Source organism: Notothenia rossii (assembly GCF_949606895.1).
Source record: "Notothenia rossii genome assembly, chromosome: 1".
Lineage (NCBI taxonomy): Eukaryota > Metazoa > Chordata > Actinopteri > Perciformes > Nototheniidae > Notothenia > Notothenia rossii.
This window is the reverse complement of record NC_136912.1, coordinates 86136811-86153055: the sequence shown is the minus strand read 5'-3', so window position 1 is coordinate 86153055 and position 16245 is coordinate 86136811. Positions and strand designations below refer to the sequence as shown.

The following is a 16245-nucleotide window of genomic DNA, read 5'->3' as shown; positions in this document are numbered from 1 at the left end:
CACCTGGTGTAAGTCTTTGCTTAAAACACAAAAGAACATACACTCATCTTCTTTTTCTTCTGCTTCTCCTTCTTATTACCCCAATTAAGTCTCCTCAGAATATTCCTTTCACAATAAACATCTACAAGGAAAACAGGCATCCAGCCACACCACGAGCTTGAGAAACATAAGGCACAGTGCTTAGACTTAAGAATCCCTTCCACTTCTATGAGGGCAACCAAGACACAACCTGACCTTAAAGGTGACCACCTGGCTGATTTCCAGAACAGGGTAAAAAAGGACAACTGATAAACTCAGATTGTGGGCAAAACTGTGAGAGCAGGAGACTCCAAGTGTCCTCTGTCCTCTGGTTAAATCCTCAACAGGTTAGTCGGCTAGAGTTCTGGCTGAGGTAGACTTGCTGTTTGTTGAGCACTTTGAGTTTGGGTAAATAAAACCCTTTTTAAAGTTACCCTGACTGTTATTGCTGCACTACCACTTTTCCCCAGTCCTGGTAATTATTTGTTGGATTAGTTTTATTATTTTATGTCTCATATATATTTATGTTCCATTGTTGGAAGAGCAAGGGACTTAAGATTTCCATCGCCATATCTACACTATACCACAACAAAAGAGAGAGGGTTGAGCTCAGTTCCACCAAACGCTGAACTATAAAAAAAATTGGGGCGACCAAATTGTTCAATTGAACTCATGTGAAGAGTTCAAATGTAAGGACAAAAACTCAGACAACACACAACACAAGCGACAAGTTAATCAGATGGTCGCCTCAAGCTTGTCCTGCTCTATCATCTATTTCACTGTAAATAAATAGGACCTCATTTAGTAAATTAATATCATGCTGTATGAAAAATACTTGAAACTTTATTGAGACTAAGACAGTTAGTCTGTTGCCTAAGACAATCAATGTATGAGAACCAAAGAGCACACCTTTCTAAATAGACTACAAGTTTGCCTGTGTCTGACAGCACCACAGAAAGAGTGAACTTGGGTTTGATCATGCTGACGTGGTTTGTGCTGTGGTTTAAGCAAACCAAAATATTACATTGACACCTTGCTAATAGAAGATAAACTACATTTAATATGTTGACTAAGCAAATTAATGTATAAAACCCAAAACAGACACTTTTCTAAACTGGGTTACTCCCCTAGTGACCTGGTTCTGTCTGCACCTGTTCCTGCTGATAGTTACTCATTTACATGCAACTGCGCAATGAATTAGTTAGATGCCTTTTACCCACTGCACTTTATGATTTGGCTTCACTTTATTTAAACCATGACCATCCAATATCAGTTTAAGGTCAATGAAAGACAGTGGAAGATGTGAAAGGTGTGTTATCTGATTGCTTAGCAGATATGTTTGCTCATGAGTTATTACCATCAAATTATTATGGCATGCTAAAACTTTAATCATTTGAAATTAGATGCAATAATTTATACTATGACAGATATCTTGTTTACCGAGTAAAGTAGGTGTGTCTGTTGCCTGTATGGTCCACTATCTCTATGAACTTTGAGCACAGCCTGAATTACCGAATAGTAGTTTGTAGTGCAGGGGAGTGCAGCTTGGCTCCTTGCAAGGCTTGGATCTTTCTCATGCTGTTGGTTTAACTCTCCTTAAGGATGTGGCTTTATAATGTTTTGTCGGCTTTGGACTTCAAGGGGCTGTTCCTGTTTCTTTTCATTTTTATCATAATAGCCGATTTCCTAAAACACAGGAATCCTCCAAATTATCCTCCGGGACCAATGGCTTTTCCAATTGTGGGGAGTATCTTCAGTGTGGACAGTAAACATCCATATATGTATTTCACCAAGGTAAAGTTGAGAGATCTATTATATGGTTTAGTCTGATGTAGCCTATTTATTTTGAATTTACAATAGGGTTAAGATCTTTCACATCGGGGTTTGTGGGCACTGTCAATGCAGTAGAAGAAGTTGAAAGCCATTTTAATCATCTTGGTTAGTCCACTTGAAGGTTGTTTATTTGCGCTCTACATGATACGTGATGTGATACTAATGGCTGATACTGACATCTGGTGTTCAAATTGTAGACATGGATGAAAAAGTATTGTTTTTGTACACCTGGTAGCCATTTTTTCCCCTGATGCATAGGTTTAGGGTATGAACAATTGTACTTAAAGATGAATATATGTGGTAGTGTTTTTGGGATCATCAGTGTTCACTTCATGATTTACAGCTGGCTGATGTTTATGGGAGTGTGTTCAGAGTCCGGCTCGGCGGTAACACAATGGTGTTTGTGTCTGGGTACAAGATGGTGAAGGAAGCCTTAGTGTCCCAAGCCGACAACTTTGTGGATCGACCTCACAATGAATTGGCAAACAGGTTTTACTCCGGAAACAAAAGTGCATAATTCTCTTTCTTTCTCTTATCTCATAGTCTTCAGGAATAACCTCCCTTCGACCTTTAACTCAAATCTCTGCTTATGCTTGCATCTAGGCGGTCTGTTTGTAAGCAATGGTGAAACATGGAAGAGACAGCGACGATTTGCCTTGTCTACCCTACGTACCTTTGGCGTGGGAAAAAACACCATGGAGCAGAGTATCTGTGAGGAGGTCCGACACCTGCAGGAGGAGATAGAGAAAGAGAAAGGTGTACACAAAGAGTACAGATTCAGCTCATTATTCGGAGTATAGCGTTGTCTAAACAGTGGACTCCTCTCCTACAGGTCAACCTTTCAGCCCAGCAGGCCTCTTCAACAACGCTGTGTCCAACATCATTTGCCAGCTGGTGATGGGTAAACGCTTTGACTACAGCGACCACAACTTCCAGATTATGCTGAATTATTTGTCTGAAATTCTAATGCTGGAGGGCTCTGTATGGGGTACGGTAAGTCAGTCATTTTAATGTCGTTTAATCACTGTCAGATAATTTCTTTTTTTTAAGGATTCTTGAAGTCAATCCTTGTTAACCGTCTGAGCAGCCCATGTCTGTGCCCAAATATGATCACATACAGTAAGGGTAAATATTATGTGGGTGTATCTAATTTACAATTTGTTTCTAATACTGTAGCTGTACGAGTCGTTCCCCACATTGATGAAGCACTTGCCAGGTCCTCACAACAAAATGTTCAGTAATTTTGACGCCATCCGAGACTTCCTCAGTCTGGAGGTAAAGAACCACAAGAAGGACCTGGACCGCAGTGACCCCCGGGACTATATTGACACTTTCCTTATTGAAATGGAAAAAGTAAGTTAACGACTGCACTTCAAAACACTTTGGAGCCCTTCATGTATATTTAGCATCCACTCACTACAGTATCTTCTTTGCATCTCTGAATAGAACAAGGATTCAGATCTTGGCTTCACAGAGACTAATCTGGCTTTGTGCTCTCTGGATCTCTTCCTGGCTGGTACAGAGACCACCTCCACCACGTTACAGTGGGCTTTGGTTTATCTCATCAAATACCCTGATATCCAGGGTAGGTGACATGCTAGCACCACACTGAGCTAACTGTAAACACAGCAAGAAAACAACATAACTTGACATTAATTTTTACTTATAGAGAAAATGAAGGCAGAGATAGACAGAGTGATCGGACACAACAGACAGCCCAGTATGGCAGACAGACCCAACCTGCCCTACACTGAAGCCGTCATCCACGAGATCCAGAGGATGGGAAACATTATTCCTCTAAATGGACTCAGAATGGCTGCTAAGGATACAACACTGGGTGATTACTTCATTCCCAAGGTGTGTGTAGCCCACAATCATATTTAGTCTAAAAATGATTGTATCTAAAATGTGGGCGTTGTTGTCAATGGTTGGTTATGAATCTTGTTTTTTAGGGTACGACCTTGATGCCAATCCTGACCTCTGTGCTGTTCGACAAGACTGAATGGGAGACCCCAGACACCTTCAATCCCGGACACTTCCTGGATGCTGAGGGACAGTTTGTGAAGAGAGAAGCTCTCTTGGCTTTCTCTGCAGGTAAACAACATTCACCTGAATCATAACATGAACTAGAACATAAGTTTTATCCTTAGATCTTACACTTTCATGTGAGTATACGTTTGTGCACTCTTCAGGGAAACGTGTGTGTCTCGGAGAAGGCCTCGCCAAGATGGAGCTGTTCCTGTTTTTCGTTGGTTTACTGCAGAAGTTCTCCTTCTCTGTTCCTGATGGTGTAGAGTTGAGTACAGAAGGAGTTACTGGAATAACTCGAGTGCCACATCCCTTCAAGGTTTATGCCAAGGCTCGCTGAATCATACAACATCTCACTGAATAATTTGAATAAACAACGAATGTTTCCTCATCCGCTGCCTTTACAATGATGTGTGATAAAGTTGATTTACATTGAATACACAAATTAAAAGACATTTCCCTTTGTCGTCATAATGTGTATTAAATTCATTAAGGTACTATCTGTAAATTGTATGTCATGTATAAGTAAAAAAAACTGTAATGATCTGATTTCTATCCATCTTAATACATTTGTTATTAAAAAATATGTTTTGATTTGTTTCACACACCTGGTGTAAGTCTTTGCTTAAAAAACAAAAGAACATACACTCATCTTCTTTTTCTTCTGCTTCTCCTTCTTATTACCCCAATTAAGTCTCCTCAGAATATTCCTTTCACAATAAACATCTACAAGGAAAACAGGCATCCAGCCACACCACGAGCTTGAGAAACATAAGGCACAGTGCTTAGACTTAAGAATCCCTTCCACTTCTATGAGGGCAACCAACACACAACCTGACCTTAAAGGTGACCACCTGGCTGATTTCCAGAACAGGGTAAAAAAGGACAACTGATAAACTCAGATTGTGGGCAAAACTGTGAGAGCAGGAGACTCCAAGTGTCCTCTGTCTTCTGGTTAAATCCTCAACAGGTTAGTCGGCTAGAGTTCTGGCTGAGGTAGACTTGCTGTTTGTTGAGCACTTTGAGTTTGGGTAAATAAAACCCTTTTTAAAGTTACCCTGACTGTTATTGCTGCACTACCACTTTTCCCCAGTCCTGGTAATTATTTGTTGGATTAGTTTTATTATTTTATGTCTTATATATATTTATGTTCCATTGTTGGAAGGGCAAGGGACTTAAGATTTCCATCGCCATATCTACACTATACCACAACAAAAGAGAGAGGGTTGAGCTCAGTTCAACCAAACGCTGAACTATAAAAAAGATTGGGGCGACCAAATTGTTGAATTGAACTCATGTGAAGAGTTCAAATGTAAGGACAAAAACTCAGACAACACACAACACAAGCGACAAGTTAATCAGATGGTTGCCTCAAGCTTGTCCTGCTCTATCATCTATTTCACTGTAAATAAATAGGACCTCATTTAGTAAATTAATATCATGCTGTATGAAAAATACTTGAAACTTTATTGAGACTAAGACAGTTAGTCTGTTGCCTAAGACAATCAATGTATGAGAACCAAAAAGCACACCTTTCTAAATAGACTACAAGTTTGCCTGTGTCTGACAGCACCACAGAAAGAGTGAACTTGGGTTTGATCACGCTGACGCGGTTTGTGCTGTGTGCACCTGCATCTGGCTGGTGGTTACTCATTTACATGCACTATAATCAATTAGATGCCTTTTACCCACTGCACTTTATATTTTTGGCAACACTCTATTTACACTATGAACATGCAATCTCAATGTAAGGTTGATGAAAATCAGTGGAGGTTATACAATGTGTATTAGAACATTGCTTAGCTGATGTTATATTATTATCATTATATTACTTTGGCATGATAATACTTACATTATTACTACTTGGTATCATCATTTGTGTGATGAGAGAGATATTTGCCAAGGAAAAGGTAGATGCCTCAGTAACCTGTGTTGTTATGCAAGTCCACGATCACGATGACCTTTGAGCCAACTGCAGAGTCTGAATTACTGATTTGTTTTTCGGGTTATCTGTCCTGTAATATTAGAAGTGTGTAGTGTAGTGTAGTGTGCTTTCTTGGAAAACTTGAACCTTTCAACTGCTGCTGGTTTAACTCTCTCTAAAAATGTGGCTTCATAATTTGTTGCTGGGTTTTGACCTAAAGGGTCTGTTCTTGTTTATTTTTATTTTTATCATAATAGCCGACTTCATCAAAAACAGGAATCCTCCAAATTATCCTCCAGGACCAATGGCTCTTCCGATTGTGGGGAATTTCTTCAGTTTGGACCGTAAACATCCACACGTATATTTTACCAAGGTAAACATGTATGGAGGTATGTTTTCATTTGTGAACAAGGATGATTATTGGATTATTGTTACTCTTTATTATCGGGGTGTACCAAAAAGTCAGTTAAGTCGCTTCAGCTGATTCAAAATGCTGCAGCTCGTGTACTAACCAGAGTTAGGAAAAGGGAGCACATTACTCCTGTTCTGGCTGCCTTACACTGGCTCCCTATAGAACACAGGATAGAATTTAAAATTCTTCTTCTGGCCCACAAAGCCCTTAATGGGCAGGCGCCATCTTACCTTAAAGAACTCATTATGCCCTACTGTCCTACTAGGCCATTGCGTTCCAAGAATGCAGGGTTGTTGGTTGTTCCTAGAGTCTCTAAAAGTACAATGGGAGCCAGAGCCTTTTCTTATCAAGCTCCACTTTTGTGGAATCAGCTTCCAGTTTGTGTTCGGGCGGTAGGCAGCCTATCCGTTTTTAAGAGTACGCTTAAGACCTTCCTTTTTGATAAAGCTTATAGTTGATAAAATAATCTAATAAGAGTGCATTGACGTAGACACGTTGTGCCTCTTCACCTATACATTTGAGTTCTTACTCTTTTTCCTTACTGATGGTATAGATGTCATTTGGTTGTGTGTAGACGGTGGAAGCAGGGAGAGGCATATACGTGCCTTGATCCCTGCCGAGTCGACGCACAACTGTTGATTGGTGTCAGTGCCTAAAAAATCTTTTAGGTGCAATGTGCTCATGGTATACAGTAGATGTGGCGCATACATCTTAGTTCCTATTCTTTCCCCTCACCCTATCCTAAGGGAGTGCATGTACGTAGACACGTTGTGCCTCTCCACCTCTGTTCCTTACTTCTTACTTGCTACCCCTTTCCCTCAACATATCCTAAGGGAGTCCATGTATGTAGACACGTTAGTTTTGCTGCTATAGGCTTAGACTGTAGGGGGACACCTTGCTTCTTCCTTCTGTTTGTCTGTACCTGTGTACTCTCATGTTCCGAATAACCCAGCTTCCCCCACATTTCTTTTTGGTGTCTATCTACGCCGGGATCCTGAGTCGTGGCTGATCCTGTTGCTGTGGTCCTGCGTCCTGGATCCTCTATCCTGAGTTCTGGATTTGAGCCCTGGACTTCGAGTCTTGGCTGAACCTGTCTCTCCTACCTGACTTTTATCATACTACTTCCCTGATGGCTCCCACAGGATTGTTGACATCCTCGTGGATTCATCTTCTTATTATAGACACATGCATTTCCAAACATTTGGTCTACCTACGCTGTAAAATGTATTATCTCTTCGATTTACACACGGCATCTATTGCACGTCTGTCCGTCAAGGGAGAGGGATCTCTCCTCTGTTGCTCTCCCTGAGGTTTCTCCCATTTTCCCCTTTAAACTGTGGGTTTTCTCTGGAAGTTTTTCCTTGTGATATTTGGGTCTAAGGACAGAGGGTGTTGTATTGTCATACTGATATTCTGTACAAACTGTGAAGTCCACTGAGACAAATGTAACATTTGTGATATTGGGCTATATAAATAAACATTGATTGATTGATTGATTGATTGATTGATTGATTGATTATTATTATGTAGACATAAATATCTAATTCATTTAAAGTTAATTTAATTTACAAACAGTTCAAGATTTTCGTCCACTATTCAGCCATTGCCATAAGTATAGTGCAGTTCGTGGACCAAAACAAATGTGTAACTTTGCCAATGTACTGAGAACAATGAAAGCCATTTCGATCATTTGTATTTACCAAAAATAATGAGGTTAAGTTGTTCTTCCTTCTGAAATTGATACATCTCGTAGCCTTTTAGTTCATTATTGAGCAATTGTATTTGCATTTTGATTTTTCAACAAATGATCAGGTTGATATCATGCAGTAGTGCTTGGATTCATCTGTGTTTGTTCCTTGATTTACAGCTGGCTGACGTTTTTGGGAGTGTGTTCAGCATCCGCCTCGGCAGTGACAAGATGGTGTTTGTGTCTGGGTATAAGATGGTGAAGGAAGCCTTAGTGACACAAGCCCACAACTTTGTGGATCGACCACACAGTGCAATTATGGCCAGGGTTTACTCAGGAGACTCAGGTGCATACATTTCTTCTATCATGCACTGCAGGCCTTAGGTCCCCTGAACAAATAACACAATTTAATCTGCATGCTTGTATCTACTGTAGGTGGTTTGTTCACGAGCAATGGTGAAACATGGAAGAGACAGCGACGATTTGCCTTGTCGACCCTACGTACCTTTGGCCTTGGAAAAAACACCATGGAGCAGAGTATCTGTGAGGAGACCCGACACCTGCAGGAGGAGATAGAGAAAGAGAAAGGTGCTAACAAAATTAGCTCTTTATCAGAATGTCTTTAGCAGTATGGCGTTGTCCTAACATTGAATTCCTCTCCTACAGGTGAACCTTTCAGCCCAGCAGGCCTCTTCAACAACGCTGCATCCAACATAATATGCCAGCTGGTGATGGGGAAACGCTTTGACTACAGCGACCACAACTTCCAGATCTTGTTAAAATATATTTCTGATGTGTTTTGGCTGCAGGGCTCTCTATGGGGTCTGGTAAGTCAGTTATATATTTTGCAGTGTAATCATTGTCAGAAAAACCGCATTCTGGTGGGATTGATTCCTTCGTAACCGACTAGTGCATGGTCAAACATGTTCAGATAAGGTGAAAGACGATGAGGATGTTTCTCTCATTTACTTGTTATTCTGTGTAGTTGTATGAGTCGTTCCCTGGAGTGATGAAGCACTTGCCAGGTCCCCACAACAAAATGTTCGATCAATATACCGCCATCCTAGAGTTCATCAGTCAGGAGGTTAAGAGCCACAAGAAGGACCTGGACCACAGTGATCCCCGGGACTATATTGACACCTTCATTATTGAAATGGAAAAAGTAAGTTAAAAATTGTAATATAAAAAACTGTGTTGCCCTTCCTGTATATGTACCAGCCATTCACTGCTGCATCTTCTCTGAATAGAACAAGGATTCAGATCTTGGCTTCACAGAGACTAATCTGGCTATGTGCTCTCTGGATCTGTTCCTGGCTGGAACAGAGACAACTTCTACTACCTTACTGTGGGCTTTGGTTTATCTCATCAAAAACCCTGATGTCCAGGGTAGGTGTCATGCTAGTATTGCACTGTAGCTAACTGTAAAACAGCAAACCAGTCTAAATAAGTCTACGTCTAAGCTAATTGCAGTGTGAGGCTGTTTAATCTTGGTACCCATTAGTGGCTACGATTTAGGTTCTGGTTAAACGCTCAATATTTCTGGGTTCTGTGTTGCCAACGCAACGAATATGGCGGCCAGTGATTGTTACAGTGCAAGCTTAAACACACCAGTATTTTTAAGCTAAATGCTAAAGTTAATATGCTAACAGCTCTCACAAACATGCTAATGTTTACTATCTCAGTTAAGCATTTTCAAATCACCTTATATTAACATGTTTATGGTCAAGTTTTTCTCATCCTCCAACTAGAAGCTTACTTCCTTAAACTTTCTTGCTTTTTTAGACAAAGTCCAGACAGAGATAGACAGAGTGATCGGACACAACCGACAGCCCAGTATGGCAGACAGATCCAACCTGCCCTACACTGAAGCCGTCATCCACGAGATCCAGAGGATGGGAAACATTATTCCTCTAAATGGACTCAGAATGGCCACCAAGGATACAACACTGGGCGACTATATTATACCGAAGGTGGATTTAGTAGGCCTACGCATTTTAAGCCTTAACAGGATGTCTCTAAAAAAGAGAGGTTGTTTTTACAGACTCAAGTTTACAAGTCACTTACTAAAGAAAGTCAGATTTTCAAGTCACTTAAGTCACCAAGTCCGTTACCCAGAGCTTGGTTTAATCCTGCAGCTAACTCCCGGTTTAGCAATCAGCTAATTTAAATAGCATAAAGTAATTTAATTGCTTAGCTTTACTAGACTTATTACTTACTTATTACTTATTACTAAACTGGTTTCAACTTTCAGCCACTCCTGTCCCCTGCTGAAGTAGTGTGTACTCAGTTATTTTATGTCAGGAGGGCGAGTACTGGGTCAAAACATTTAAAGTGGTTTCTTTTCACACAACTTAAAGTTAATACTGTAATAAACGTTATACAATGTTCGGAAACAACATGTGTGATAATTTCTTGGTGTTAGCTTATGAATCTTGTTTTTTTTAGGGTACGTCCGTGATGCCTAACCTGACCTCTGTGCTGTTCGACAAGACTGAATGGGAGACCCCAGACACCTTCAACCCCGGACACTTCCTGGATGCTGAGGGAAAGTTTGTGAAGAGAGAAGCTCTCTTGCCTTTCTCTGCAGGTAAACATCATTCGACTTTTTTCAGCCTATATTGAAAGTATGAACAGCGCTTGCCTCACGATGTGCTGTTGGAGATTATTCCAGAAAAGTCGAGCAAAAGGTGCCATCAACAAAAGAGTTATCGTTTAATCGAGGAAAGCATGTTGATGGGATTAAGGGAATGTAAAGGCCGTGACAGTGTACGTACAGTACAGGGTAATAAGGCCGTAAATGTGAGAGAGCCAGTCCATAAGACGGAGGATTTTAAACACATCAGTACCACGTTCAGTTGAAATGCATGTGCAAGAATTTCAGCATCTAATTTTGTTCAAATTAGATGTATTATGGTTGGAGCTCTTACATTTTGTTGATCGTATACGTTTGTGCACTCTTCAGGGAAACGTGTATGTCTCGGAGAAGGCCTCGCCAAAATGGAGCTGTTCTTGTTTTTGATCGGATTACTGCAGAAGTTCTCTTTCTCCGTTCCTGATGGAGTAGAGCTGAGTACAGAAGGAGTTACTGGAATATCTCGAGTACCACATCCCTTCAAGGTTTATGCCAAAGCACGCTGAATTATACAACATCTCACTGAATAATTTTTCCTCCGACAAAAGAGTTCTCTGCCTATACATTTCCTTCCTTGTGATAAAATAGTTGTCATAATATATTGTTGTATTAATGGCATTCTTTATAGGACAGTATCTAGTGTCCTTGTTATTAATGAAAATATGTATAAAGATTTTCTCAAAATACAATCTTCTATTACATTCAAGCTGTATTGTCTATGTCTTCTTTATCATCATCAGTTATGTAATGTATTAGCCATTATTTAAGAACTGCAATCATTAACAAAACCTTTGGAAACATGTGTTAATGATTAATAAAGGATTTGATGATATGTGTCACAAACCTGGTTTAATAATTTTGTCAACATAACATACACTCATGGTTACTTTTTACTTTGGTCAAATTAAAAAAGGGGCAAACTTTACCAGACAGGGAACAGACGAAGAATCATCAAACCAAATAACAAATAGTTCAGGAAAAAAAAAAGCTAGGGCAGATTCCAAGACCAAGACTGCCTTACCAGGCATGTCTGATGTCTATTGTGCTAGATTTTTTAAATTATCTATATAATGTCCATTTTTGGGGTGGTTAAACGTTTGGGTCTTACAAAATTAGGTATATCGCAAACTAACAAGAAACGTACTCAGTATTTGTTAAATGAACACGCATCCCCTCTCTGCGTCGCACCGATAGGTCATTACATCTACATAAGCTGTGAGTCAGCAGAGTACCAGCCCATCTCTAACTAGGATTTGATGATGGAGCAAGTCATCCTCATCAGTCCCTTGCTATTCTCCTTCGCTTCACAATGTGTCTGCGTGATTTGTTTCTGTGGCTCGATCTGACGGAAATGCTGCTTTTTGTTTTTGCGATTCTCCTCGTTGTCTATTTTCTGGACAAAAAAGATCCACCTAACTTTCCACCAGGACCACCATCACTGCCTCTTCTAGGAAACATATTCAACATTGAGTCTAAACAGCCTCACATTTACTTAACCAAGGTAAGATGACAGAAACTCATTTCGTATTGTGCTGTAGTGTTTTTGCGATAACCTGAGCATAACTGAAAGCTGGAAGGTAGATGTTCTCTGTTATTTACTACACTACTTGTGCATGCAGCAGAGTCACATCCTTTAACAAGGGATATCTAAAAAATGACATGGGACTGAAACAGATCATGAAAACGTTTATGGTAGAAAATAATGTAAAAACCTGCTGATAGTCAGAAATGATTGTCCTGAAAAATGCATCTCATCAGAGTCACATGCCAGACAACAGGCCACTTATTGTCTGCCCCTGCATCCACAGCTAGCTGATGTGTATGGGAATGTGTTCTGCATACGTCTGGGAAGACACAAAACAGTGTTTGTGTGCGGGTGGAAGATGGTGAAGGAAGCCATAGTCACACAAGCTGACCACTTTGTGGACCGGCCTTACAGCCCGATGGTGACCAGAATTTATTCAGGAAACTCAGGTGAGTCACACAAACATACAGTACATTGGGCCCTCACCATAGTTGTAAGATATGGTCATGACCTTGTTGACTTTTTGTTGAAATAGATATTGGCTGTTCTGTTTGCATGTTTGTTTACTTCACCAATTTAGCTATGATTCAAGAATAAATTGCTATTTTTACTCTAACATTATAAGGCTTGGCGAAAGCCGTATTTACAGCTCTTGGAAAGGATGTAATTGCATTTTTATTATTTTGTATTATCATTATAATAGATGCATAACGTGGTCTTAAAATATATATTTTTTTCTTTTTTCTTTTTTTCTCTTTTTATATATATTCAATGCAAACTATTGTGTTATTTGTATATGCTTATACTTTGCTTTTCATTGCAATGATAGCATATTGTCATTGTGTATCCACTTCGTTAAGTTGTAGTGTAACACCTTGGTTATGCATTGTGAAAACTTAATAAAAAGTGTTTCGATCAGAATAAAAGTTATCGTGACAGTCCTAAATCACATCACTATTTAAAGAGTCAACCTGTTTCCTGATGCCTGCCTCTGTACTGATGTGTGGTTTCTCTCTGTCTCAGCGGGTCTTTTCTTCAGTAATGGGAGAGTGTGGAGGAGACAGCGGCGTTTTGCCATGACCATGCTACGTACCTTTGGTCTGGCCAAGAGCTCCATGGAGCGGAGCATCTGTGAGGAGAGTCATCATCTGCAGGAGGCCATGCAGAAGGAGAAAGGTTGGGAAAATCAACAAAAGTGAATACATTTTTTTTAACAGACAGAGAAGCAAAATAAAGAAACTGACTTTGTCCTGCTCAGGTGAGCCATTCGACCCCGTGCCCCTCTTAAACAATGCTGTGGCCAACATCATCTGCCAGATAGTGTTTGGGAGACGGTATGAATACGGCGACCACAACTTCCAGAGCATGCTGAAGAGTCTGACTGAGATGGCCTATTTGGAGGGATCCATATGGGCTCTAGTAAGATGCAAACCAGTGTGTCGGGGAAACACAAGAAAAGACACTTTATTTATTATTTTATGTAATTACTTGTAGGGATCATTTTCGATGCCTTTTTCCTTTCTTGTGCCAATCCCAATCTGATACTGTTTTTTCTCTTTCTTAACAATTTAGCTGTTGATAATAAATGTGTACGGATGCACTTTGCAATTGTTAGCCATCAAAAACATCATAACCTAATATTCTCCTACAGAAATAAATAAATAGCCCACATCAGGAATCAGTAGTGCTACTTCTGCTACTTTTCATTAGAACTGTTTCACACACACTTTGAGCAACATTTTAAAGCATTGACGCATTCAAAATGACATTTAAAATGCAATTTTTAGCACACAATGTAATCTGATTATTTGGAATAACAAAATGATTATAATCCCAGTGTAAAATACAGGATTTAACACTCAATATGAACATATCATTTAGTTTATAAAAATAGACTGAAAATATATATTTGTTGTCCTTGTTTGTTGATTTAGTGATAATTGCCAGTATTGAACTGGTAATGATATTAAAATCAGCACATTACTCATTTATATACATTTTTATATTTGCGGACAAAGTAATCTGTAATATATTTAAAACAATTAAAATGTGTCATTCTGGCAATTGAAAGTCTGTCAGAAAATATTATGATCATAACTTAGGTCTTTGCTTGCCCATATAAACAACCACTGAATATTCCCGTCTCCTCTCCGACAGCTTTATGATGCGTTCCCAGCTCTGATGAAACTCCTGCCGGGGCCTCACTGTGGCATCTTCAGCAGCTCCAGGTCTTTGGAGGCATCTATCAGAGGAGAGATAGAGAGGCACAAGTTGGACCTGGACCCCAGCAACCCACGAGATTACATCGACAGCTTCCTCATAGAAGAGAAAGTATGGTGTTTGTAGTGTTGCCGATCAACCAACGTGAACAGCATGACAAAATAAAAACGAACTGACCATATGTTTGTTCCTCAGCACAACAGAAACAGTGAACTGCGCTTTGACGATGACAACCTGGTTCTGTGTTGTCTGGATCTGTTCCTGGCTGGTAGTGAGACCACTTCAAAGACCCTGCAGTGGGGCCTCATCTACCTCATCAACAACGCTCAAATCCAGGGTGGGTGTTCACATCAGCAGCAGAACAAGTATAAAAGTAACAAGAGAAGATCAAGTTTAAAACCTTTTTATTTGACCTCCTAGATAAAGTGCATGCCGAGATAGACAGAGTGATCGGACAGAGCCGACAGCCCAGTATGGCAGACAGACCCAACCTGCCCTACACTGACGCCGTCATCCACGAGATCCAGAGGATGGGAAACATTGTTCCTTTAAATGGACTCCGAATGGCTGCCAAGGATATAACACTGGGTGATTTCGTCATACCCAAGGTGCGTTTACTTATAGCGTGCAGCAACTTAGGAGTCACAATAGAAGGCTTTGTTTATTTTGTGTTTAGAAAAACAATGTTATTTACTGCTGAATCTACTTGGAGATTTATGCTTCAAGAATAAGCAAAGGACAAAATTACCAGAATACATCAATTATATATCTTACATATACTGTAGTCCCAGTACTTAGGAGGATTCAACCAAGCTGGGGGAAATATATACTGTATTGGGTGGGTGCTTTCCTAAAATTGATATATAAAATAAATAGCTAGATGGGCACTTGGAGACCTCCGCAATTGCCAAATACTCTTACAATGATGATGAAAGGGGAAAATGGCCTATTTATCCACATTTTGATTCAAATATGCTCCAAAATTAAACAGGTTCTTCCCTGGCCTTTGCCACACACTTTTGTACCAAGCTCCATAAGATCGGGCAGGCAAACCAAACAAAAAAACGTCCTTGGCAATAATTTAAAAAAAGAAAATTGTTCAAATATCTGATATGAAGAAAAGCTAGTCAATATTTACAGGTTTAATAACAAGGTGTGTCTGTATCATCTGTTTGTTTATTCTTATCCTTCTGTATAAACAATATTGAATCGATTGCTCTCTCTCTGTGTGTGTGTGTGTGTGTGTGTGTGTGTGTGTGTGTGTGTGTGTGTGTGTGTGTGTGTATGTGTATGTGTATGTGTATGTGTATGTGTGTGTGTGTGTGTGCGTGTGTGTGTGTGCGTGTGTGTGTGTGCGTGCGTATGCAGGGAACCTCGGTGATGCCTAACCTGACCTCTGTGCTGTTTGACAAGACTGAATGGGAAACCCCCGACACCTTCAACCCTGAACACTTCCTGGATGCCGAGGGGAAGTTTTTGAGGAGGGATGCATTTTTACCTTTTTCTGCAGGTACATTTCAAACAATGAATTAACTGACCTTTGCACATTTGAACCACAAGAAAGGAAATAGTTTAGGGTGCAAGAAATGTAAGCGTATAGTTTAGAGTATACTTGGAAATATCATAGACGCACTTGCCTTCATTGTTTTGCTTGTATGCTTGTTTGTTTCTCCAGGAAAGCGTGCATGTCTGGGTGAAGGTCTGGCGAGGATGGAGCTGTTCCTGTTTTTTGTCAGTTTGCTCCAGACATTTTGTTTTTCAACGCTGGACGGAGTTCAGTTGAGTACTGAAGGAATCATAGGAGCCACGCGCACGCCGTACCCATTTAAGATCTATGCCACAGCCCGCTGAATCCTGCAAACTGTGCTCTACTATAGAGCAAAGCACACATTCATACATTTTAACATATGCAACACAAATGCTGCATCTTTGGCTAGTTTTCCTGTCAACACAAAAACAACACATT

At 40.1% G+C, this 16245-nt stretch overlaps 2 protein-coding genes across 2 annotated transcripts; both read left to right on the top strand.

Annotated features, from left to right (window-relative positions):
* Nucleotides 1–1518: 1518 nt before the first annotated feature.
* Nucleotides 1519–4484, top strand: LOC307037734 (cytochrome P450 2J6-like). Its single transcript, XM_079678797.1, has 9 exons — nt 1519–1812; nt 2195–2360; nt 2455–2607; nt 2684–2844; nt 3028–3204; nt 3298–3436; nt 3521–3708; nt 3804–3945; nt 4044–4484. Exons 1-9 carry the CDS (start codon nt 1621–1623, stop codon nt 4217–4219), a joined length of 1494 nt encoding a protein of 497 aa, XP_079534923.1. The 5' UTR covers nt 1519–1620; the 3' UTR covers nt 4220–4484.
* Nucleotides 4485–5869: 1385 nt separating this feature from the next.
* Nucleotides 5870–16130, top strand: LOC307019714 (uncharacterized protein; the record flags this gene model as incomplete). The annotated part of the gene is made up of 18 exons (XM_079650775.1): nt 5870–6176; nt 8083–8248; nt 8338–8490; nt 8569–8729; nt 8888–9064; nt 9150–9288; nt 9685–9872; nt 10348–10489; nt 10865–11035; nt 11785–12035; nt 12343–12508; nt 13083–13235; nt 13318–13478; nt 14217–14390; nt 14475–14616; nt 14700–14887; nt 15648–15789; nt 15955–16130. The coding sequence occupies exons 1-18, from the start codon at nt 5985–5987 to the stop codon at nt 16128–16130; spliced, it is 3042 nt and encodes a 1013-aa protein (XP_079506901.1). The 5' UTR covers nt 5870–5984.
* Between the last annotated feature and the right edge of the window lie 115 nt (nt 16131–16245).

Coding starts and splice junctions, on each gene's coding strand:
- LOC307037734 (XM_079678797.1), top strand. CDS start 1,621: ATGTGGCTTTATAATGTTTTGTCGGCTTTGGACTTCAAGGGGCTGTTC. Junction 2,361..2,454: donor GTTTTACTCCGGAAACAAAA/GTGCATAATTCT, acceptor GCTTGCATCTAG/GCGGTCTGTTTGTAAGCAAT. Junction 3,205..3,297: donor TCCTTATTGAAATGGAAAAA/GTAAGTTAACGA, acceptor ATCTCTGAATAG/AACAAGGATTCAGATCTTGG.